Source organism: Oryzias latipes, chromosome 19 (genome assembly GCF_053564925.1).
Source record: "Oryzias latipes strain Hd-rR chromosome 19, Olatipes_Hd-rR_3.1".
NCBI lineage: Eukaryota > Metazoa > Chordata > Actinopteri > Beloniformes > Adrianichthyidae > Oryzias > Oryzias latipes.
This window is the reverse complement of record NC_136255.1, coordinates 20,248,676-20,272,678: the sequence shown is the minus strand read 5'-3', so window position 1 is coordinate 20,272,678 and position 24,003 is coordinate 20,248,676. Positions and strand designations below refer to the sequence as shown.

Here is a 24,003-nt window from a genome sequence, read left to right as displayed (position 1 = left end):
CTTGGTTTGCACGAGAGTACTAGACACCGAAGCCAAATTCCTTGTATATGCACTGTACTTGGCCAATAAAGCAGATTGTGATTCTGGTGGCTGTTAATTTTACCAAATTTAATGTGAATTAAATAATGACTGGAGTGTGGTGGATTAATTTAACCTAAATCTTGAGCTTGACTCCCACTCTATAGAGATGACCATCTATGGATTATTCTACATGGAACCAGCCTGGATGAATCTTTTTTGGATAAAAAGAAAAATTAACTGTGTGCACTCACGCACGCGCTCACATTGGCTCAGACACCCGCCCAGTTTTTATCTCAACAACTGAAGAACAAAGAAAAGCTCACAAGTGTCCTGTCTGCTATGGCAGAGCTACATCGTGCCTCCTCTGTATTTCAATGTGCTTTTGTGTCCAATCTAAACCATAAATAGACGATAGACAAATAAAAACAACAGTATAAATGATATGGAAAGTAATGCAATGTAGTAAAAATGTAATACAAATTTGTCACAAAGGGGGTTGAGGAAGTACCCAAGCACGAGGGGGGGGGGGGGGGGCAGGAGGTCTAACAGGTGTATTAACAAAAACTAAAAACCAAAAACACCACTGCAGAGCAGGCACACAAACTCAAAATACTAAGAACTGCAGAAACATCCGAGTAACATTAGACTATGGACCAGCACAGGAAGAAGGGAAAGACAGGACTTAAATACATATAGACAAACGAGACACAGGGGACAACAAAAAGGGTAGATGGGGACCAAAGTAAAACTGGATACAACAAAACAGGAAACCTTTTGAAATAAACAGGACACAAACTCAAAACATGACAGAATAAAAAGAGAACAAAACACACAACCAACTAACATAAATGAAGTATTAGATTATTAGCATACACAGAGTAAACTAAAGTCACACATTCAGCCCATTGACTGTTTAAAGAAAATGGACTGAGGAAGTGTGACAGAGCTAAAATAGTTATTCTGACAAACACAATGGCTGAGTACCATAATAGCAGTAAATTTCAGTAGAAGTCTATGGGATTTTGGCTTCTTGGTGCCACTGGGTACTTCCTATTTAGAACTTGAGGGGGAGAGCTCAGTCCAGTTTACGAATACGGTCAACCCAGTTTGCACAGAATTTCGCAATCTGCTGTGAGGCACTGCCTCTCATTGCAGCCTGTGTTGTAAACGAATGAAAAGTTAAAGCAATTTTGAAGATAAAAATAATAAACTGTATTAGAATAAGGCAAATTGTATTTATAACACATTAATTTTTAACATTAGTTTACTTTTTATGGTGGCAGGTGGGGATGATGACCTCACCTGTCTTCCCTTGCTGCATGTCCCTGTGGTCTACATGGTGTGGTGGGACAGACTGCAACACCATTCTGTACATAGTACAGTAGAAACATAAATATTCCATCATTTTATAATTGAATCAATGTATCATTAAAATCTGCACAAAAGTTACAATGGGAAAATGTCAAACATATAATGGAAATGTTTTGGAGAGCATAAAAACTTTTCTGCTCTCTATAGCAGGGTTCAGTTGAAGCTAGGTGTGAGTTTTCTTGTAAAGGCATGGATGTAATTTCAATAAAAAAAGGCCAATGCACAACTTTGTCTCTGAACAATGTTTTATTTTGGGAATTGTTAATATTGCATGTTTGAAAACATCATTTTCAAGAGTCTCTTGCAGATGAAGCTATAATAAATATTACACTTCCATTTTTAATAACACAGAGAAGGTGGTTATTCTTTTTTCACAAATTATGTCTGTTTGGATGAACAAATGTATCAGGGCTTCAATGCAGAGGTTGGACTTCTGTCTAGCATTTTTATTTAAAAGAAAAACATCCCAAAGCACAAATTCCTTCCCAAGAAGGGTTGATCAACAATCCAAGTATCATCCTCTTCCAGCCCACAATGAAAACAAAAGTCTAATAGTAGGATAGAAAAGTCGTGTCTTAAGCTTTAAGTATAGCTTCCAAGTTTAAAATCTGGACTAATATTATTGTAACAATACTGTTGTTATACTATTTATGATGCATTTTTATTAAACTGAAAATCTACAAATAAAGACAAGTAATTTATATTTATTAAAGTGAAATAATTTGATAATTAAGATAACCATAGGATGACTTCTTTGACTGACAGGCTTTTTGACTGACAGACACAGTAGTTATTGTAAATTTTCAATACATCAAAACAGTTTACACCCCACTAAAGCCATCGTATCCCATCACCCCATTGCTTGAGTTTATTCATGAGTAGCTTCAAATTCACAGTAAGTTAATTATGACCCCAGTGTGTAGTACAAAGAGCCTACCTCCGTATGCAAGGCTATTACTACCACCTGATTGCTAACGCAAAACAAATCCAAATGAAAAACCTAAATGAACATTTAAGAAGGGAGCTGGTAAACACATCAGCTCTCTTTAAACTCATTGGATCAGAATTTTGACTGTCAGCAAAACAATGACCAGGGTGAAGACAGATGTCATCTGTCCTGGAGCACTGCTGCTCTGGATCCTTCCTGTAAACAAAGAAGTTTAGTCAAGCTCCTCCTTATCTACAATAGGAAGGTGATCAAGGTGTTCTACCTAAGCTACGTGGGTTCAGATGAAGTGGTCCAACTGAGATGGCTGAAGAGTCATGATAGGACAAGTCCCTCCTGAAACGCGTGGGGTGACCAGGATAACAATGCTGCAGGAAGAAAGTGTTTAGTTTCTCAGCAGCAGAATGCATACCGTCTCTCTTTGACAGGTTTTACTTACAGCTGTGCAGTTGTTGTGTCTCAACAGACACAAGTGGACATTACAGTGAATGAAAATGGATGAGAAGTTGGTAAAGGTGAACATCTTGAAGGAGAAACGAGCCACTGTGGAGATGCCATTCTGTACCAGCTCAACTGTACCATCATCTGGATTGGGACACCTGTTATAAAAAAGATAGAAAAAGTAAACAAGATTGATACACAGATGAGATGTTTAAGATAGTTGGTGAGGATAAAAAAGTCATTCTTTACTCTTCAGCAATGAGATCCCAACGAACAGGGTAGTTTGCAATGTTGACTGGTGTCGCCCAACATGAGTCCAGAACAGTGGAAATCTGTTGTTGATCCACACCTTCAGTCCGCACCTCAATGTAAAGCCTTTCATCTACCACCATTTCTATGTTTGTATTAGAGGTGAAGGGGAAGCGGAAGGCTGCGTCCTGATAGGGGGTCATCCTCATGTGATACACACCAACACCAACTGGAAGCTTCTTCCTCACTACACTGTAAAAGAGACGGCAAAAGAGAGCTTCAAATCAAATGACATCAAATGTTGTAGAGAATCTAAAAGTGTCTATCAAATGGCTCCAGCAACCCTGTGACCCCGAAATGGATTCAGCATGTTCTGATGATGGGTGAACAGTCTCTTAAATGGACATAAAAAGCAGACAGTACAATCACCTCTCCAGAGGGTTTATGCCCACATCCATAGACAGGGCCTGGGACAGAGGGTAAGAACAGCAGAAGAGCAAATGGACGTTCTTCTGACGGCTTATGATACTTCCATGAGTATCCACATCCCCCTGAATGGTGTTCTCATACATGAAATGGGTTCCATTGCTCTGGACATTAAAATGAAAAGGGAATTAATGAAGGCAATCCCATTTAGTCAGTTTTGATAACAGGTTAGCCATTAAGTTTTACCCTGAGAACGGTTCCACAAAGATGACCCTCATTGTCAAAGTGGAAAACAAGTCTTCCATTCTGAACAGTTCCATTGCAGGAGCTATCTTTAAGATGGAGAGCACTGGAGTGAAAGCCGGCCTCAAACAGCTGGCAGCGGGACACAGACATGGTCCCTGAGCTGTTTTCACAGGTGATGGACGAGTCTATTTGACACCAAAAGACACAAAAAGAAATTGTTTTACCACTTCAATCTGCAAAGCCATTTATTCCATGAGATCACTGAGGGCAAAAAAGAGTTTAATGCAGCGTTACACATCACTGTTCCTGTGGCATTCCTGGGCAAATACAATAAAACAAAAACTCATTCCACTGTCCTGCCTCATTGGCTGAGATGCGTTTTAACGTTTTCTTAAGTCATCGTTCCAAAGAAATTCTCAGAAGACAAAAATAAACAGAATAAATTAAAAAATCCATTGATATATATGGATGCAGAGTTCATTGATACTGTATCTTTCTGTTTTTCATACTTTTAGATGTCTAGATCTTTTAGATCTTAATAAATCCCCTGTCACTACTCTGTTGACAATGCTCTGCCTGCACTTTTAAATTTCTATGTGCAATTATTTACTGAAAATACGACGGAGTATTAGGGCCACCAAAAAAAAAGAAAAAAAAAAGTTCAAAAAAAAAAAAGAAAAGGGCCACCAAAAAAAAAAAAGTTAAATTATGAGATTTTAAGTCGTAAATTTAGGAGATAAAAACTCGTAAATTTACGACTTTTTATCTCATAAATTTACGAGAAAAAAGTCGTAGATTAATGAAAAAACACTGAAGTTGTCCGTTTATCGGAACCTAGCTTGAAGATTAAGTATGTGGAGCCTTTTGTGAAGCTTTATTTCCGGATTATTATAGGTCTAAAACAAAGAGATTCTGAATCTTTTGGCGACTCAAAATCAGATTTTTTCCGTGTAGCAGTCTTTCCGGGTTCAGTGTCAGTAAAGCGGAGTTTCATCAGTAAAATAAGGAGCTCAGAGACACGTTTGGGTGCAGATGATCGCTGCAGCCTTTATTCTCCTTTTCATTCACATATCCTGAAGTTCATTTGTCTCATTACGTCATGAAGCTGTCATCCGAACACCAATGCGGAAGTAAACAGTGTTACATACAATGAGTTATATCACTAGAGGAGACATCACGTGATTCCTCATGGGAGGAGAGCACCGCCATCTTGGTGAGGTCAAGTTACTGCTGCAGTGCATGCATGTGAACACATTTTTTGCATAATGCCAGTTCATTGTGCGGGTTTCAACTGCCAAAATCAGAAAAATGAGTCCATGAAGGAGGAAGGTATATCATTTCACAGGTAAGTATTTTAATTTTTTTTCTTTTAAGGCTGCAGGGGCTTCATTAATAGAACACATGTTGACATGCATGATGCTGCAGGGCTATTATCAACATGCTGCATGATGTACATTTATTTTGCTGTCAATATAAATGTACATTTTATTTTGCTAAACCTGTATACAGCATACTAGGCTATTTATACAGATTTATACATTTCTGACTCAGTGACTGAGTCAGGTTTCCAATGGACTCAGACTTCAGGAAAAAGTGGATCTTGGCTATCAAAAGAGTTAACTCAGATGGATCACTGTGGTACCAACTAGTAATACAGTCTGGATATGTTCAGAACATTTGTGGAAACAGATTTTGATAAGAGGCCAGATTGTTTTTTTAGGGTAAATCTATTGTTCACTTTTGGACTTCTTTTGATTATTATTATTATTATTATTATTACTATTACTATTATTATTATTACTATTAAAGCCGAAAGAAGAAGAAGACTATTACTATTATTACTATTATTATTATTATTATTATTGACTTATTGTTGGGTTTATAAATAATTTAAATTACATGTCAAAGAGGTCTAAAACTTCTAAATGTTTAGAAATGAATTTTAAAAATTCTTTCTAATCATTTTTTTATTTGTAAGAAGTCCTGCAACAATGCATTTTCATTCAAGTTTGAGCTTTTAAGGCTGACTGTTTCTCTTCTTTAACAACAAATTATGTATCTATATATACATTATATACATAAAATATAATATATTTGTATATATGTATAAATATATTTAAATCTAAAAATATATACAGTTTATAAAAGCTACTTAGACACCACTTAAATCAATGGAAATCAATGTCATGTGGGCGTCGTCGACCTCACCAAGATGGCGTCGCGCTCCGCCACCGTCGGCCAGGCTTCTAAAGCGGGCGTGTCTCCTCTAGTGATATAACTCATTGGTTACATACGCCCCCTCCTGCAGATGAAATGTCCCGTTTCAGCATAAAACAATAAAGAGGAATGAAAATTGTCTTTTATATTAGCTTTAGAACATTGAAAATGCCAAAAAAGTGCTCCTCCTTTTGTGTGACGGAAGCGTCACACAGACGTACAGTTCTTGTCTTTGGTGGAGGAAGAAAGGATTCAACAAGCGGACAGCTGCGGGGAGACCCGATGGCTTCATCGGGCTGCAGAGATCCTGGAAACCAACCATCAATAAATACAACTTTAATGAATCGTAAATCAAACAAATGAGCTTCCAGACATTTGGAACGTTATCAATAAACATTCAGCTCACCTGTTCAACAAAGTTTAGTCGGTCTGGTCTGCTGCTGCACGGCATTCACCTGCTGCTATGCATATATTCACTTCCACTGTAATCTCCTAAAATTACGAGTTTTTATCTCCTAAATTTACGAGATAAAATCTCGTAATTTTACTTTTTTTTTTTTGGTGGCCGTAATTTTTTTTTTTTGGTGGCCCTAATACTCCGTCGTACTGAAAAAGAGCTGCTGAAAACAATTTTGTTGTGCACTGCATAATAATAATAAAATATTCTGATTCTGCACAGTCTGCAGGATTGCATTCTGTAGATACTGATGCTATAAAGTACCATGACACTGAGATGTGTCATCTCTAGTATTCTTGTCATTATTTGGTGCAATCACCAGAAAAAGCTGCTCAGCATTAGATCACGGACGCCACCTGCTGGCCTGTTAACAGTCAGAGCTGAACATTTTCATATCAGGTTTTCTGATGTCAGATGACATTGATAGAACAATAGTGCTGGGCATTAAAGTACAGTAAAAATTCACCCCTGATCAAGCCATTGACCTCACCGTAGCTCTCATTGTTTGGTCTATGATGGTGCTCATCGCAGAAGCAGCCGTACTCTCCATTTTTCTTCCCGCACCACTCATGTTCTGCACAGTTCAGCTGTTCACAGGGATCTGACAAGGCTGAGAAAGTGATAGGTGTTATTGTCTGCATATGGTATAAGGACACATCATAATAGTAGAGCCATACCACAGTGTAAAGCAGGGCGCCATTCTGGGATGTTCAAGCCTAAAACAGTGCAAGTTTTCTCATAGGCTGAAACTGCAGAACACAGCATGCCATTGGCTGGAGAGTAGAGACAGAGATCATAGACGCAGGAAGAGAAAAATGGCTGTGGGTCAGAGTGCAGGTGACAGGCACTGAATGGACCACTGGTGTTGGTGATGATGCTGCAGAGTTCAGAGTATTCTTGTGAAAAACGACAGTGTCCATCTTCATTTATTTCATCAGTGGATCCACATCTGGAGAAAAATTACAGATGTATAGTCTGATCCAGCACCAATAAAACACTGTGTTAGGAGTGATTAGAAACAGAATAGTTAGAAACTCCCTTTTACATTTATACTAACTTTTACCTTTTATCACATTAATGGCTTAAACTCGATTCACTATGTATTATCATCTCAAAATTATATTACAGTGATCCCTTGATTATCGCGGGGGTTACGTTCCAAATAGAACCCGTGATAAGCAAAACCCGTGAAGTAGAAACCTTTATTTTTTTTACAATTATTATACAATGAAATACACTATTATACATTGAAAAGAAAGAACAAACCATTTAACAGGCTAAATCAATTGTTTTTTTAAAGAATAAAAGTACTTTAGAAACGTTTTTTCAACAAATAACTTCTGTAGTGTGCTGTCAAATAATAATTTCAATCATCGATAAGAACAGAAGGCTTTAAATTGCGGAGATTAGCCCCGCCCACTGCGACCCGAGTGGATTAAACGGAGGAAAATTTAAAATGATTATGAAAAAAATAAAAAAGTACAGTGGGACAGATAGTGACACCGGTCTTCTTTTTCACTGCTCTTCATACTGAGCCGCTGCATCCTCTGCAGCGTTTTTTCCTTTTGAAGCCCGCGGTGCAGCTGCAGGTGTGTTTGTTCGGGAGAGGAACATAGTGATAGGCAGTTGTTGTCGCTCTTTTTTCTTCTTTGCTATAAGATCCTTATACACCGACATGCCCCCATCGATTATGTTGGAGAACTGTAATGAACGGCTCATCAAAGGGTCCCATTCTTGAGCTACTCGCTGAGTGACTTTTTAGCCAATCAGAATGCAGAACACAATGCACAATCCAAATCCGTGAAGTAGCGAAACCGTGAAAAGTAAACCGTGATATAGCAAGGGATCACTGTACACTCCAGACAGAGCACAACCAAGACTATTGTCTCGCAAACATTCCTTTAACATCCTCCCTTTTCATCTTTGTGTGTTCTGGTGTATGTTTTCTGGCAAATGTCTGTGATAACCTCAGAGAGGTCTGACACTTTAGGTGCTCTGACCTTCGAACATCTAGCCTGCAACAGTCGGTGGGTGGGTTTTTCACACCATGATCCATCGAATGAGGTTCTGAATATGCAAATGCAAGGTATATATGCCAAGCCTTTTTCTGAACTCCTTTGTTCGGACTTTTGAATGCACCATGTTTATCTGTCTGTAACCCTGCGTACAAATCTGTGGTCTTTGTGCGGAGTAAACTCACAAAAGATAAGTAACTGTCTCTGAGTCGTTATTCATTTATTTCTGTGTGCAAGAAACTGACGGGGTTACGAACTAATACAATACAGTCCTTTCTAGACAATCCAGTTTCTTCACACACTGTATGATGGTATGATGCTTGTGCTCAGAAGCTCACCCTGGCTGACTGGTTGGTGACTTCCAGCTGTGTCCAAACTCAGTGTCATTTTGGGCGAGTGTGCCACTCGGTTTCACTTTATCATCTGAAGGATCTCCGTTGAAGTTCCCACACATCCCACTGACTTTATTCTGATAGTGCTGACTCATTCTGACCAATAGAGTACTCTGGCCATCAAATTGGACAATAAGGTCAGCTGCATTAAAGACTATAAAGCCTTCCTGTGTTGACACTTGAGCTATGCACTCTCTGCATCTTTAGAGAAATGTATGTCCACTGATGACACAAAGGACACATGGTCATTGCCACGGTGATTGTTGGTGGCTACAACCTCAAACTGGGTGTGATTGTTGCCATGACTCCCAGTCTCAGTAATGATATAAGAGCATGTTCCCTGGAAATGAGCCAGGGCGCCATCAAAGGTGATGTAATGTGGGTCTCCCCAGACAGTGCAGGTGGACATCCCATCATAACAGCCCAGCTGGCCATTCCTGACGGTGCACTGCTGTGCAGGAGTGCAGGATGCAGCGGCACAGTGCACAACATCAGAGGCAAAACATTCACATCGCTCAGAGCAACCATCTTTCAAGATGGTTTCCATCTTTCCATCTTTCCACATCATAATAATAAAGCCATACCACAGTGGAAAGCAGGAGACACAGGTGTGGCCACAGTCTGTTCCACACAGCTCATAGTGACTGTTTGCTGGACAGTAAATGCCTTGAAGGGAAAACCGATCAAATGAAAAGCATAAACCTTTACATCTAAAAAACAATGTTATTTGATTTATAGTTTTAAGGTCCCCTCAGATGAAAATCAAGTTTTTTTTTGTTTTTGACATGTACCTGTGGCATTTTTCTTATGAAAGAAAACAAATGTAATAAAATAAAACCTTAATTATTTCATTTCTGAGAATTTCTCCTTTTAAATCGCTGTCAATCACAACGGTACATGCACATTGCACAAGCTCCCTGATTTGCCCCATCCAGCGTGTAGCACATCAGCTCAGGTGTGGAGGAATAGAAGAGGTCACATTGCTGCTTTCAAGTGCGCCCAAGGCTGGATTTTATTGTTGGCGTCACGTATTTAAAATTAAACTTAAAGTTTAAGTCCTATTAGCTGCCACACACCTAGTTTTCCTAGTTTTCATGGGCTCATCAAAGTTTGTGTGTGTGTAATTCTTAACAGCTGGGTCTGGTACACACATTTGTTTTGTCATTCTGCACATTTTTCAAAAAGTTTCAATTTGGAACCAAAAATAAGTCACTTTAAATGTTTTCTTTATCGCTACAGATAAGCGTTTTAACATTTATGCCCCCCCCCCCCCCCCCCCCCCCCCCCCTTGTGTCAAACTCATGCAAGTTCCAGTGTGTAGAAAGGGGGATCAAGGGCGGGGCTTATCAGCTCAGCATCCATAACTATGGTCGTTAGAAATAATAGTTTGGGCGATACATCGCAATAGTTCATTTGGAAATATTTGCATTGATTCACAACACTATCAGGACGATATTTAAGTAATTATGTATGAGCGTCCTTCAGTATCTGACTCGTTATCCAATTTAACCTACAACTGCTAGATGCCAGCATCGCCCACTGAGCCTCTTTGAGCAGCTCTAAACCACGCAAGACCACTACAAGGTCTCAGCGAGAACCAGCTTGTTCTGTTGTAATGAGACATGAACTACTTAGTTTTAACTTGGGATAGTACCGAACCAAAAGTCTGTGCCATGTTGCTGCCAGTTACATATAAAAACGCGGATTGCGGTGCTTCGCAGATAAAACGAGTGAAGCAGTGCAGCTGCACCGTGGCTAAAGCGCGTAGCATCGGCAAAAATGCAGACTGGCATGTAAACAAAACATCTTAGCTAGATTAAAGAAACTCTCCTGCATCCTCTTATGCTACCTCATCATCACACTTTATTGTTTCTGGAAAGAATTGTTTTCTCACCCCTTTTTTTTTTCTTTTGAAGCACCATTCAGACTCCTGAACTGCTTAAAAGTACTGGAGAAGTTGGAGAAGTTACATTAAGCAATGTTGAAAATGAACAGCACTTTATTTCCCCAATTAAACTTTTAGAACCTTATAGACCTTTTTCGCAAAAACCGGAAATACGTCATCAACGTGTAAAACCAGTTCCGGTTTGTGCTTTGTTGGCGGAGAAATGGCAGCTAGACTAGTGTTTTCGACGAGCCTGAGTTGTCTTCCGAAGTTCACCAGCGCCGATGTGGTGAAGAGTGTGGAGATGCATTCGTCCACTAAAGGGAGCAAATTGGACAAGGGGTATAAATTGTTCCATGAAGAGTTTATCCACAATTACCAAGGTAAGCTTTAGCTAGCTTAGCCATAGCATAGCCGCATCATCACCGGTATAAATCTGTACATCAACTTTTAATCTTAGGTGTTGTGAATTTGTAATATAAGGTATAACACATGGCAGTGAATATTTTGTGTGTGTTTAAGTGCGAATGCATGAGATTAACATAACAACCAGTAATTTGGTGAAGCTGTACCATGTTAATATGAAATGTTACTGACATTATTGTAAAATTGTGTATTTTTCTATGTGAGATAACACGTAATGTTTTGTTGTAGTATCAAATATACTCCAGGGACAGGTGGTAGTGAGAGGTAGATGCTTCAGGTCAATGAGAAAGAGTGAGGAGCCTCACAAACTGGAGGTTTGACTATAAAAGACAGTATGCCGGTTGGCAAAAGTTGCCCGTTCTGGCGTGTTTGTTCTTGTTCTTGCTGCGGTTGCGGCACTTTCTTCACTTACTATTATTTTACTGAAATTAGGGTGACCAGATGTACTCTTTTCCTGGACATGTCCGCTTTTTTGATACTTATATAATAAAATAACATTGAACATAGATGAAATGTGAACACATTTGCTTTATGCATGCAGCTCTGCACACCAATTACTCTCGATGAAATATCTTACAAACTCACTTTACTCCTCTTTTTTACACACTCAAATCTGGTCACCCTACGGAAAGTTATAGTTTCATGTTATAATGAACATTGACATAGCAACATAAGAATAACTTAATTGTAACCTATTTAATTTATTGTGTCTAGATATCACTGAATGCAGAAAGTGCCAACCTGAAGGCTTTCTCCTGCAGTTGTGCGGCTGGTAAAGGATTCTGCAATCACCTAGTTGCCATCCTGTACCAGACCGCACATTATTCACAGCTGGGTCTGCAGGCAGTTCCACCCCCCCTGGCCTGCACGAGTGGCTTGCAAAGATGGCACAGACCAAGAACACAGGTAGGTTTGTGATCAAATTGTCATTATGATTCAAGAACTGATGTGTATCCATAACAACTGTAAATTATTATAAAAACACCCCCAGTAGTGACTACAGACTAATTGCTTTTTGCCTTTTACTTATAAGGGAATCCATCCTGAACCTGTTAGTGAGCTGGTGGTGCAAAAGCCCAAAACCGTTGGTCGGGAAGGTCTGAGGTCCACACTGTACAAGGCATATACAGGTGAATAATTTAACTTTTTGTTGCTTTGTGAGAGCAAGTTAAGTTTTTTTTAATGTAATGACTAACCAACTTGTGGTTACTGCAGGTATAATGAATAAAATTTAGTTGTAGTTATGCACTCATCTCTTTTCTTTTGTGTGACCAATAATCTTGTGTTTGTCTTGTGTAGGACCACTGCCAGATCCAGATATGATGGCATCTGGAAGCAAATTAAGCCAGGTGCAGCCCCAATCTCTCATGGCTGTTGTATTGGATGGGGTTTCTGAAATGGAGCTGTCGCCATCCATATTTGGGTCTGTCCCTCGTGGATCCCCCATGTCCTATCACTGTCCACCCAAGAAGTCGAGTGACCTCCTCCTACACCACATGGCTCCAGAATTTCCCTCCCTTCCTGTGATGCAGCACACTTTTCCCAGGTTGCATTTCGTCCCGACCTTGCATCAGTTAATGCATCTCCAGTCTCTAGAAGTGTCACCACAGCTGTCCTGCGAGATAGCAAAAGAAACTCAGCAGCAATCCAAATGTCCTGCGTGGACACAGCTACGGCGACCAAGGCTGACCGCTAGTCTATTTTGGGATGCTTGTTGTAGTCGGGCGTGTCGTGCAGAGCTGGAGTCTGCAGCTATTCGGATGATCAGAGGCTCCACAAAGCAAACAGCTGCAATGAAGCGTGGTCTCCTAGTGGAGTCTGAAGTGCTGGCAAACTATGCTGCACTTTTGAGAGTTAACGTTTTACCAGCAGGATTTTTCATTCACCCTGACGCACCACATCTCGGGGCCAGTCCAGACGGTCGTGTGTATGACCCTTCAGAGTCGCCTCCTTTTGGCTTGGTTGAGGTGAAGAGCAGCACAAAAAATGATCCATCACAGGTTGCTCACCTCAAGGTGCAGGAAGGCCACGCCAGTCTGAGGCGTTCACATAAGTACTATTGGCAGGTTCAGGGCCAGCTGGCAATCACAGGACTGACATGGTGTGATTTTGTTACAGATACCCTATCAACGATAACTGTGGAAAGAATTTGGCGTGATGACTCATTCATAGCAGAAATGAAAGAGAAATTGGATTTATATTATTATGGCACATACATGAATGCATACCTTGAATTACAATAATCTTGTATTTAACAATCAGTTCAGCCTTCTGTCTTACTGTTGATGATCTGTAATGTTATTTTTATTGTAAATGTTTGTTATTTAGCTTTTATTAATCAGTTGATGTCATAGCAAAAAATTAAATGAGGCACAATTTTGAACAAAATTGTTTTATTTGTTCAATTTTTTTGTGAAGTCAAAGTCACATTTCAACATAAAAAATATTAAGATAACAATTTAATTAGATTTTTAAGAACATGTGGGAACACTAAATTATTTACATACTATTTACACATTATACATAATTTACATATCAAACATTCAATCTTCAAAACAAAAAGGTCCTTGATAATTTGCCAAAACACAGCAGTTTAGCCAGATCTGATTCACGCTGCCAATCAGTGTGAGCGGCACGGGAGAGTCCCAGATGTGAAAGGATTTTATTCTACCGATCACTCTTTCCACTATAATCCTGAGGCGGGCAATGGCTTGTGTTTGTTCCGTTTCCTCCTTGCTGAATTGAGCGGAACGCTTGAAAGGTGGAATGACGAGCTTACATCCAATGTCAGTAAGGAGGTCTTGAATGAGGAACCCTTTGTCTGCCATGACATCATCTCCTGGCTCCAGCAAGGGAAGGACTCCACTGATCCTGGTGATCTCCTTATCTGAGATGCACCCAGTGTACAGGGGTGAGATGAATGTCACCAAACCATTGGGAGCAACTCCAATTAGCCCTTTCAATGTCGTCCTGTTTTTGTAAGATGAAAATGTTTCTGACTGTAAAGTCAGGGATGAGGCTGTCTCCAGGGCAATTTCTGTGCAGTCTAGTATCACTCTAACATTGGGACAGTACCTCTGGAATTTAAGGGGCATAATTGACTTAACCTTTTCCCTGCTTATCCAGATGGGAAGTGAGCTGAGCATCATAAAGAGATAATTGGCCCAGGTGATGGTAACCCTGCTAACCCTGGCAACGCTCACATTAAACATGTCAGCAATGAGCTGCTCCTTCATGCCAACAGCAACCCGCATAGAGTACATCAAGAACTCATCTATTAATGGCATGATGCGTGGTGGGCTGGGCTCTTCGCAGCATTCCTCACCCGCCCTCTGTGCTTTGGTCCAGTACACCAGTCTATGTGCAGATGGTGCAATCGACTCCCAAAAAATAGTAAAAACACTCTCGGATGGAAATTTGGTGTAGAAACGTATTTGGTCGTCTGATGCACAGTACCGGCTGAAGAGAGTAGGGGGTGGTAGACCAGTGTTTTGCAACTTGGCTTCTAAATCGTGGATGTAATCCAAAGCCTCGTCCAGAGCACCTGTAAAGATAAAGAAATTAAAAACCAGTCTTAACATATTTATGCTACCTTTCAACACAACACAATTATGTTTCAAAAAGTATTTTAAGTATTTATTACAAATTACATTTCATTTATCTTTGTTAAGGAAAATACAAATCACAAAATACTCAAAAGTAATCAAATACATGTAATTAAAATAGGGGAGAGCAGGACATAACCTAACACAGGGCCAGTTGTAACACTTGTTTTAAATACTTCCACACATGCATGTATAGCATGATGAAACTTAATGTGTTTACTAGCTACCACATCAATAAATTGTTTAAGTTTTTTTAAAATTGCGTTATTTTATATTAACACTTATATTTTAAGATTTCTTGTATATTTTTTATTACATCATACTACATTTTAAACTGTAATATGGTCATATTACAAATTAATTTTGGGGAAAAATAAATACTCTAAACCCAAAGTAGGTTTACAAAAATAGAAACAGTTAAAAAGCGTTAGGTTGTGCCCCACTCTCCCCTACTGCTCATCTCTGGCTCCTTACAGCTAGCTAGACAGCATGAGACTATGTTACAGATGTAGTAGGCTAACGTTAGTTGAATTTTGTGAACAGCTTATATTATAAACATTAATTTGATCAAACGCATTTATCCAATAACGGTACACATAGTTGACTAGCGTTAACTAAACAAATCATTATGAACAACCTTACCTGCAGGTGGGTGTGACACGTAGTCGTGATCCATCTTTACTGCCTTAGCTTCAATGTCGCTATCTGCACAGCATAGCTGCATAGACTGCCGTTTGGAAGTTCTGTCATACACTGACTCCCTTCTCAAAGGAGCAGTAAAGTTGTTCCAAGGGAATAGGCTCGGGACAACACCACTCTTCAGGCGACGAACGACGCAGCCACCAATGTAATCTTCCGGAGCGAAGTGCCGGCTGCAGACAAAGGTGCTACCTGTTTTTACAGTAAAACTATGCCCTTCATCTCTTCGAATCGACTGTATCCATTTCGTTTTCAGGTTTGGATCCACAGGAAAAGAATGAAATGAAAGGTAGGGTTGTTTTTGGTTGGATGACGAACAGCCAGGAACACAACAGAAACTCCGATTCTTTGACTCTGCCATTTTTCGTATCTGCCGCTATGCTAACAGGAAGTTCTTTTACACGTCATTGACGTATTTCCGGTCGAAAAATGCGGAAGTGTGAAAAAGGTCTATTGGTTGAGGCACATTCATTCCATTTTTTTCTTGTACTGAAATATATTTTGTTGTGGAAATCAGATAATGTTGACTGTTCCCTTTCCATGTTTTAACTTACCAAAATAAAAGCCCTATAAAATTGTTTGGGTAAAAGCAACTTAGAAATGAGATTCAGTCGCAGTGCTTAACATTGTGATCATGAAATTCAGATAGAGCTTTTTTCAAGTCATCTTTAAAAAAAGAAAATGAGTTCCGGTACAATATCGGTTTACGCATCATATCACCAGACTCTTACCAATACACACCCCTAATTTTTAATGTTTCTGCGTGAATCTAAAGTTAAAGTTTGGGAAAAGTCTGATCAGAATAAAACCGAGTGAAAAGTAGTATATACAACTAGTATAGTCACTAGGAGGGAGGTGAAGCGCTGCACAGGTTGAGGACTTGTCATCTCAGATGATAGAGATGTGATTACCTGCACCCATGTTGTCCAGTGGAGCTGCAGAGTGCAGCTGAGTGACAGCAACGTTGTTTTACTAAAATGTCAATTCGTCCTGACATGTTTGTCTCTGGTGATGTTCTGGCCTTTACTGAGGGAGTGGGAGCTTTATATAAATCAAGCAGAGATCTTCTCTGATGTAGTAGGTGGTGTCAAGAATCTGCTCAAATCTGCGTTGTCTTCATCGCCATCTTGGTGAGGTCGTTGGCGCCCACATGACAATGATTTCTATAGCCTTTGGTGGCAACCAAGTAGCTGTTATTTTATCTATTTATATTTATACAGAGATATAATTATTAACATAATATATTATATATACATAATTTGTTGTTAAATAAGAGAAACAGACTTAAAAGCTTAAACTTTAATGAAAAATGCACAGTTGCAGGACAAAAAGTTTTACAAAGAATTTTTTAAAAATAATTTCTAAACATTAGAAGTTTTAGATCTGACATGTAATTTAAATTATGTAGAAAAGCCCAACAATAACTCAATATTAATAATAATATACCAATAGTAAGTCAACAATATGAATATATAATACATAATAAACCAATAATACATAATATTAATACATAGTGATAATAATACACCAATAATAATACATGATGATAAAACATCAATAATGAATAATAATAAACCCAGCAGCCAATCGAAATTTAATTTAAAAAGTCATATGAGTGATTGAAAGATAAAAGACCTCCTATTCTTATATTAATAGGGGGGGGGGGGGGGGTAATGTAGTTGGTCTCTTAAATGCTCCTGAAGCACATCTAAAGTGACGTGGAGTTCCTTTTTTAACTAAAGCATTCGTATGCTCGGTTTGCTGATGTTCTCACCACAGATGTTTTCAATCAGCAGCAGGTTTTAGAAGTTCTACATGTTGAAGTTTGGTTTAGATGCTGTGATGCGTTCATGGTCATCGCTGGTGGTTCGGTTGAAGACCAAATACCATTTACTGGTTTTGTGTAGATATGCAGATGAAAATGTGTCATGAACACAAAGCAAAACAACTTCTTGTACTTTTCCCACAACAATTGAAGATGTTCAGTAAATCCAGACAGCCGTGGCTACAGTTATCTCTTCATTCTCTGGTAGAAACTCCTCTATCTGGACTTTGTCTGTCTCTGCAGAATTCTGCCTCAGCAGCTGCACCTCTACCCTGACCTGCTGCTCTATGACCACCGGCGTCAAGGCGGAGTTTGGAAAGCGGCGGCCAGTGTTGATTAATTTAAATTATTTTGTATATATATATTTAATAAGACATTGAGCATTGAAACTGATCATTTTAAAAGGTGTTGAACTTTATCTTGGTGTTTTTTTATTCATTTTCATTACTGACTGAAGCTATTCCCTGCTTTCTTTCAGCACAGAAACTCGGGCGTGTCACTGGCAAAAATGCATCTCACATCTGAGCAGAAGCTGGATTCTGACATTCAGAGTATAATAAGATAATATTAACTATAATAAATAAGTTTAATAGCTATCCATTTTGAGCAACAAGAAAATGGATTTGTTTCCACTGCTCTCATAGATTGTCATCCCCCCACCCCAGTCAGCCCTTCTTCAGGAGGGAGGCGCTTTGGCTGACACAGACTGGGTTCATCATAACGGATGACGGTGATATTATCACCACTGCCCAAGTCGTCCGGGGGAGCTGCAGAGTGCAGGTGAGTGACAGCAACGTAGTTTTACTAAAACTTCAATTCGTCATAGTTTGAAGAACAGAAAATAGGTCTGATTGTGTCCTCACTGATTTCCAGGTGGAGCTGAAGAGTGGAGATCGGTTTCATGCCACCATCAAACATGTGGATGAGGAGGCCAACATCGCCCTCATCCACATTAATTAATCTGTGAGAATGTGTGTTCTTCCTCTCCTTTTTCCCCTTTCCTTTCTTCTTTTCAACCCACTTTACTTTAGAGTCAGTTCACAGCTGTGGTTGTCTGAAGGCACTACCCAAAACACGAGAAAAAGCAAATCAACTTTGCTCATTCCAGTTGTCATATTCAAAGTATTTAATCAGCCCCCAAAAGTTCTCCCACTTAAGATGAGAGAGGCATTAGAAAAAAATATGGACCACGTGGTTTGTATTTGAATAAAAACAAAAGGTCCTCAAAGCTACGTTAGACGAGTCAAAATGGCGGCGGCAAGACAAAGTGATGCATCGTCATCGGCTTCAACAATAGGTTGGTAACCCAGTAAGATATAAAAAATTGATTCTAAAATATACAACACACTTAATTGTGAGGTATCATTTCAGCGAAAAATTACAGCCCTATTTGAATGATTTTGTTCAAAGTGAAGATTTGGTAAAGTGCGCCTACTGCTAGCTTGCGAACAAACGGTTGTTTAAGGAACGTTAATGCTAATAATACATATTTCTAAGGCCATTAAACCGTTTATATCATGGAAACGTACAAAAGAATGAAATTTTTAGCAAGTTTTAGTCCTTTATCATTAATATTTTTGATCGCTTTTTTTCCCACAAATAGCGGTTAAGTGGTGGGCGCGTTATTGTGTTACCGTGACAACGCACAGCAGCCAGTTGCTGTTTTTGAGTAGAAAAAAAAAGTTAAGAAACTACATCTTAAAGAACTGAAGCTTTTTTCCTCCCCCTTTTTTAACTCCCTTATATGGTGATAATATGGGCTTTACTGAGGGAGTGAGAGCTGTATATAAATCAAGCAGAGATCTTCTCTGATGTAGTAGGTGGTGTCAAGAATCTGCATTGTCTTCATCGCCCTCCCACTGCTTCCCCTGCCCATTCTGCAGTTCGGCAGCACTGCTGCTGCACGGCCAGGGGAGTCGGTCCTGGCCTTCGGTAACCCTCCACATTTACCAGGAAGTGTAATCATAGCTTCCCCCCCCACCCCCACCCTACCCCACTCCAGGGAGGACCCTTCCCCTTTTTAGGGAGAGGGATATCATCCCTGACATTGTTGACGCATCAACACCAGCGGTGGTGACCATATACGGGTTCCGGAGGTAAGTGCCTGAACCTCTGTTCACTGAGCTGAAGGCTGGCTGTAGTGATGGGATGTTGAAGCCTCAGCTGTGTTTACCTGGACAAAAGTAATCGGAATGAAGGCCTGATCAGAATAAAAATGCGTCATGTAAACATTCATTTTAAATGATTGATCTTTATGCTAAGTCTCTGATGATGTGTTAACAGAAGTATACTAGTCTAGTGTACTACGGCTAAAACATTCAGTACGGCTAATGGAAATCTGAGGAGGCGGAATTTACCTCATTTATTATTATTATTATTATAGTACTTTCAGAGGCACAGATGAGCTCCTTAAGGAGCCTCTATCATGTAAATACACTTTGAGTGTAACATCCTCCTGAGAACCAAGAAAAAAAAGTGTCTTACAATTTCTGTTTTTGTGTGATTATCTCAATGAGTTCTATCACCAGAGGAGACACGCCGCTTGGGAAGCCTGGCCGAGCGCAAAGCCATCTTGGTGAGGTCGTTGGCGTCCACATGACTGCTTTATAGCCTTCGGTGGCATCTAAGTAGCTTTTATTTAATTTGTATATATTTATACATAAACATAATTATTTACATAATATATTATATATACGCACATCATGTGTGTGGGTTTCGAGTGAACAGTCTGGCCTCTTATCAAAATCTGTTTCCAGAAAATGTTTTAAACATAGCCAGACTGTATTGCTAGTTGATACCACAGTGATCCATCTGAGTTAGCTCTGTTGATAGCAAAGGCCCACTTTTTCCATAAGTCTGAATCCATTGGAAACCTACAAGAAATGTTCAGTCACTGAGTCAGAAATGTATAAATCTATATTACTATAATATACTAATCCTAGTATACTGTATTTAGGTTTAACAAGTTTACATTTATGTCGACAGCAAATTATACGTACATCATGTATCATGCTAATAGCCCTGCAGCATCATGCATGTCAACATTCATTCATCTTCTTCTTGACCGTTTATTCCCTTTCGGGGTCACGGGGTTGCCGGAGCCTATCCCGGCCACTTGGGCGTAGGCAAGGGATGCCCTGGACTGGTCGCCAGGGTAGAATATCTTCAACCACACACCCATTCACTCTCACACTCACACCTGTGGACAATTTAGAGTTGCCAATTAACCTATGAAGCATGTTTTTGGACAGTGGGAGGAAGCCGGAGATCCCGGAGAAAACCCACGCATGCACGGGGAGAACGTGCAAACTCCACACAGAAAGGTCCCCCATTGATGTTGTGTTTTTCATGTCCCCCAGCCGGGACTTGAACCGGGGCCTTCTTGCTGTGAGGCAAGAGCGCTAACCACTGCGCCACCACTGGACCACATGTGTACTATTAATGAAGCATTAAAAGAAAAAAAATTGAGTACTTACCTGTCAAATGTTATGCCTTCCTCCTTCTTGGACTCATTTCTCCAATTTTGGCAGTTGAAACACGCACTATGAACTGGCGTTTTGCTAGAAATGTGTTCACATGCATGCACTGCAGCAGTGACTTGACCTCACCAAGATGGCGGTGCTCTACTCCCATGAGGAATCACGTGATGTCTCCTCTAACGATAGAACTCATTGATTTCTCTCTTCATACTTTGATAGAAACTCCTCTGATCTGGACTCTGCAGAATTCTCCCCCAGCAGCTGCACCTCCACCCTGACCTGCTGCTCTTCTTCCCCTCAGCTTTCCCTCCCGCCGCCCGTATGGTCACCGTGGGGAGCCGTGCCTTCAGCCACTCGGCTCCCAAACTCTGGAACTCTCTCCCCCCAGACCTTTGTGACATCGACTCCAATTTTTAAATCCAGACTATAAATCCATCTGTTTAAATCTGCTTTCCCTGATCACAAATTTCAATCTGATTTTATCAACGGTTTAAACTTATTTTCAACATGTTGTGATATTATTGTGTTATCTTCCATCTGTACAGTGTCCTTGGGTGTCCTTTTAAATAAAATGTAATCTTATTAATCTTCAAAAAATTGCTTTGACATATTTTTATACAAGAAACGGATCATTTCAATAGTTTTGAACTTTATCTTTGTTTTTTTTAAAATTCATTTTCAGTTTAAAGAAAATGAAAATATCAACAAATCTGGGCTTTCTGTTCATTTATAATTTGTAGATATTTCATGAGGCATTCTTATTTTTTATGTTTCAAAAACATCCTATGACACGCAAAAAAATTGATCATTTCAATAGCTTTGATCCTTACCTTGGTGTTTTAAAAAAAATTAATTTTCAGTTTAAAGAAAATAAGAGTTTGTGCTATTTTCCACTAAATTGTCATATTCACACCTGGTCCTACCCATCCAATAGTAACCATGACAACACAAGAAGCAGGTAACCTACCTTCTTCTTCTTCTTCTTCTCCCCTATCAGTACTGGGGAGACAGGTTGTGTTAGTGTTGGGGTCAAAGGTCAGAAAGTGATCCTTGGTGCCTAGCAGCTTCAGCAAGTCGTGACCGCCGCTCTGTCCCCTGAACTTCCTGTCAAGCACCACCCACTCAAGTGTCAGCGTTTGCTCCGACTCCTCGACAATCACCACATGGATGGTGGGATCGCTGCCAAACCTGCAGGACGAGGTTAGGGTTAAAAATAAATAAATAAGGAGCTGAGTCTGAGTGAGCAGCTTTTTCCCATAACTGATACAGAAGGAAGTGTGGGATTTACCCTCCGAGACTCCTCCTTCCCTGTGCACCTCACCTGGTCCAGGTGGAGGGGTCCTTTCCCCTGACCAAAGCTGCTGTCGCTCTGCCAGTGAGGAGGAGGCGTGGGAGACACGAGTCATTCCATGAAATGTTTTTCCCTGAGCTCTCCATGTTTGCACAAACCTGTGTCCCAGTTGTCTGCACATCACAGCCACGTTCAGGTCGTTCCAACCCGAGTGCCTCCCAGTCTCCATGGAAATAAACCTCCACTCGCCCTTCTTTCCTGCTGCTGCTACCCACCAGCTGCACCAGGGGACCTGGCAGAAATAAACCTAATTCATATTCATGTCTGATCTGGAATTCCTTTCAGGAAAACACAGTTTACATTCAAAAATCCCATTTTTTGATACAGTTTTGATCCTGAAGTACACACCTGTGGAAGGTGAAATGACCGACACCTCCTTGTTCTCCTGAATGGATCTCCCTCTGCAGAGAACTCCATCGTCCTCACTGTGGGAGCAGTCACAAAACACAATCCCACAAAAAAAGATATTTTTAAGACTAATTTTTATTTTGGCAACATTTCTAGAAAGGAATACATCATTTACTTTTAAAATATGCATTCATTTTGGATGTACAGTTTGTTTTTCTCCAAAAGGCTCTGATACGTTGTAGAATAAGGAAGGGTTAATGGCCGACAAAGTATGCATTAACCGGTTCAGGCGTCCACGCCGTGCGTTAAAAATTGATAATGCATACTTCGGCTATTAACCCTTCAGCCAATCAGAATCGAGTATTCACCTGGACCATGGTATAACATTAAATGAACATTTCTCTAAAAACCATTAAAACCTTCAGAATCACTTTACCATGTCATGTTACAAATTGATGGTGTTTAGAGCACAGATAGGGAAGATGTGGTATTAAAAGAGACAAAAATCCTTAATGTGTCTAGCTGTGATTACCAAGTTTTCCCATTATTTACTAGCCGCAAAACAAGGCGATCAGCTAGACGTAAACTATTAATAACTTGCTCAATTTTAAGTCTATTGGGCTACTTTTTTTGTTTCTGTGTTCATAATTGGAAACTTTTATCATTTGTGACCACCAAAATGTATCTCTGGACCTTAGAAATTTGTAGCTTGTGGTTCCTAGACTTAAACAACTTCACTTTAGCACAGATTCGTTCACACATTTTTTCCTCTTATTTCTTTAAATAACCAAGTAGACCCAATAAAACATGATCTTATAAATAAAAATGATCATCTATTAACTTGGAGGCAGCAATGTGTATTTTAGGCTCTGTAATCATATGTGATGACTCTAAGCCCCGCCCCTCTGCTGCTTTCCCTCTCAGGGTCAGACACCTGTTCACGTCATCTGCAGCTGCAAGTTGGTCACCCCACCCCCCGCATACTTTCCTCCCGCGTTTTCTACACAGAGAGCGTGTAAAACATGGAGTGATATTTCTGCCACCATGTTGCACACAAAACTTTCTAAGTTGCAAGTGAAAATATTAAATATTTGCTTTTCAATAATATTTTATTCGGCTTTGACATGTAATTTTTTCTGCTTTCGAAAACTTTTTTTTTTTGCTTTCAAAAGCTTTTTTGCGTTTGCAAAAAATATGCGCTAGGGTGCTACCTCTGTCTGTCGTCGAGGGGAGGGCTGCGGCCGGCAGGGGCAAATTGGCGAAAGTGGTGCGCATAGCCTTAACCTTGATGACTACGATAATAAAAAAAAGTGAACTAAAACGCTCTTCCCCTTGAAAACTAACAACATTAATAAATATGACGTCTTCTACTTCCCTTACTTAAGTTGTTAGAGTCAATTCAACTTACCTTTCACAAGTTCCTCCAGCCAGCAGGTGCTTGCAGCTTCTCCAAAATGGCTGACTGCAACGTTTCTCCTCCTGGAATGCTTCTCCAATAACGGGGTTTACCAGTCCACAATTAAGGGGCAATCAATGAAAAAAATGTGTTTTTTTCAACAAACTTTAATGTACATTTTTCAATTTACAGACATTCACAGTCACTT

General features: G+C 39.8%; 3 protein-coding genes across 5 annotated transcripts; 1 reads left to right on the top strand and 2 right to left on the bottom strand.

The window, feature by feature from the left end:
• Positions 1-1,622: 1,622 nt before the first annotated feature.
• LOC105358720 (alpha-tectorin-like) lies at positions 1,623-23,926 on the bottom strand. 2 transcript variants are annotated; one of them, XM_078937431.1, is made up of 12 exons: positions 23,808-23,926; positions 22,400-22,476; positions 22,150-22,283; positions 22,022-22,069; positions 21,668-21,888; positions 6,865-6,984; positions 3,701-3,885; positions 3,458-3,618; positions 3,029-3,280; positions 2,778-2,937; positions 2,604-2,706; positions 1,623-2,536 (listed from the first exon to the last, which is right to left on the bottom strand). In XM_078937431.1, the coding sequence occupies exons 2-12, from the start codon at positions 22,466-22,468 to the stop codon at positions 2,445-2,447; spliced, it is 1,545 nt and encodes a 514-aa protein (XP_078793557.1). In that variant the 5' UTR covers positions 22,469-22,476; positions 23,808-23,926; the 3' UTR covers positions 1,623-2,444. The 2 variants fall into 2 exon arrangements, with proteins under 2 accessions (XP_078793557.1, XP_023804979.1); XM_023949211.2 differs by lacking the exons at positions 21,668-21,888; positions 22,022-22,069; positions 22,150-22,283; positions 22,400-22,476; positions 23,808-23,926 and adding exons at positions 7,052-7,323; positions 8,728-9,084.
• On the top strand, positions 10,847-13,480 carry LOC105358820 (uncharacterized). 2 transcript variants are annotated; one of them, XM_078937438.1, is made up of 4 exons: positions 10,847-11,049; positions 11,807-11,998; positions 12,126-12,222; positions 12,392-13,480. In XM_078937438.1, exons 1-4 carry the CDS (start codon positions 11,023-11,025, stop codon positions 13,333-13,335), a joined length of 1,260 nt encoding a protein of 419 aa, XP_078793564.1. In that variant the 5' UTR covers positions 10,847-11,022; the 3' UTR covers positions 13,336-13,480. The 2 variants fall into 2 exon arrangements, with proteins under 2 accessions (XP_078793564.1, XP_078793563.1); XM_078937437.1 differs by having other exon boundaries at positions 10,847-11,406.
• Positions 13,469-16,649, bottom strand: LOC144987846 (uncharacterized). The gene is made up of 2 exons (XM_078937435.1): positions 15,340-16,649; positions 13,469-14,636 (listed from the first exon to the last, which is right to left on the bottom strand). The coding sequence occupies exons 1-2, from the start codon at positions 15,755-15,757 to the stop codon at positions 13,636-13,638; spliced, it is 1,419 nt and encodes a 472-aa protein (XP_078793561.1). The 5' UTR covers positions 15,758-16,649; the 3' UTR covers positions 13,469-13,635.
• Positions 23,927-24,003: the final 77 nt, after the last annotated feature.

Bases quoted from the DNA above. Each gene is read 5' to 3' on its own strand.
- LOC105358820 (XM_078937437.1), top strand. From the start codon at position 11,374: ATGAGAAAGAGTGAGGAGCCTCACAAACTGGAG. The intron at 11,407-11,806 runs GTTTGACTATAA...TATTGTGTCTAG, and splicing joins AGGAGCCTCACAAACTGGAG to ATATCACTGAATGCAGAAAG. The intron at 12,223-12,391 runs GTGAATAATTTA...TGTCTTGTGTAG, and splicing joins ACTGTACAAGGCATATACAG to GACCACTGCCAGATCCAGAT.
- LOC144987846 (XM_078937435.1), bottom strand. From the start codon at position 15,757: ATGGCAGAGTCAAAGAATCGGAGTTTCTGTTGTGTTCCTGGCTGTTCG. The intron at 14,637-15,339 runs GTAAGGTTGTTC...TTATCTTTACAG, and splicing joins CGTGTCACACCCACCTGCAG to GTGCTCTGGACGAGGCTTTG.
- LOC105358720 (XM_078937431.1), bottom strand. From the start codon at position 22,468: ATGGAGTTCTCTGCAGAGGGAGATCCATTCAGGAGAACAAGGAGGTGT. The intron at 22,284-22,399 runs GTGTGTACTTCA...TATTTCTGCCAG, and splicing joins GGTCATTTCACCTTCCACAG to GTCCCCTGGTGCAGCTGGTG. The intron at 3,281-3,457 runs GTGATTGTACTG...TCTCTTTTACAG, and splicing joins GGCATAAACCCTCTGGAGAG to TGTAGTGAGGAAGAAGCTTC.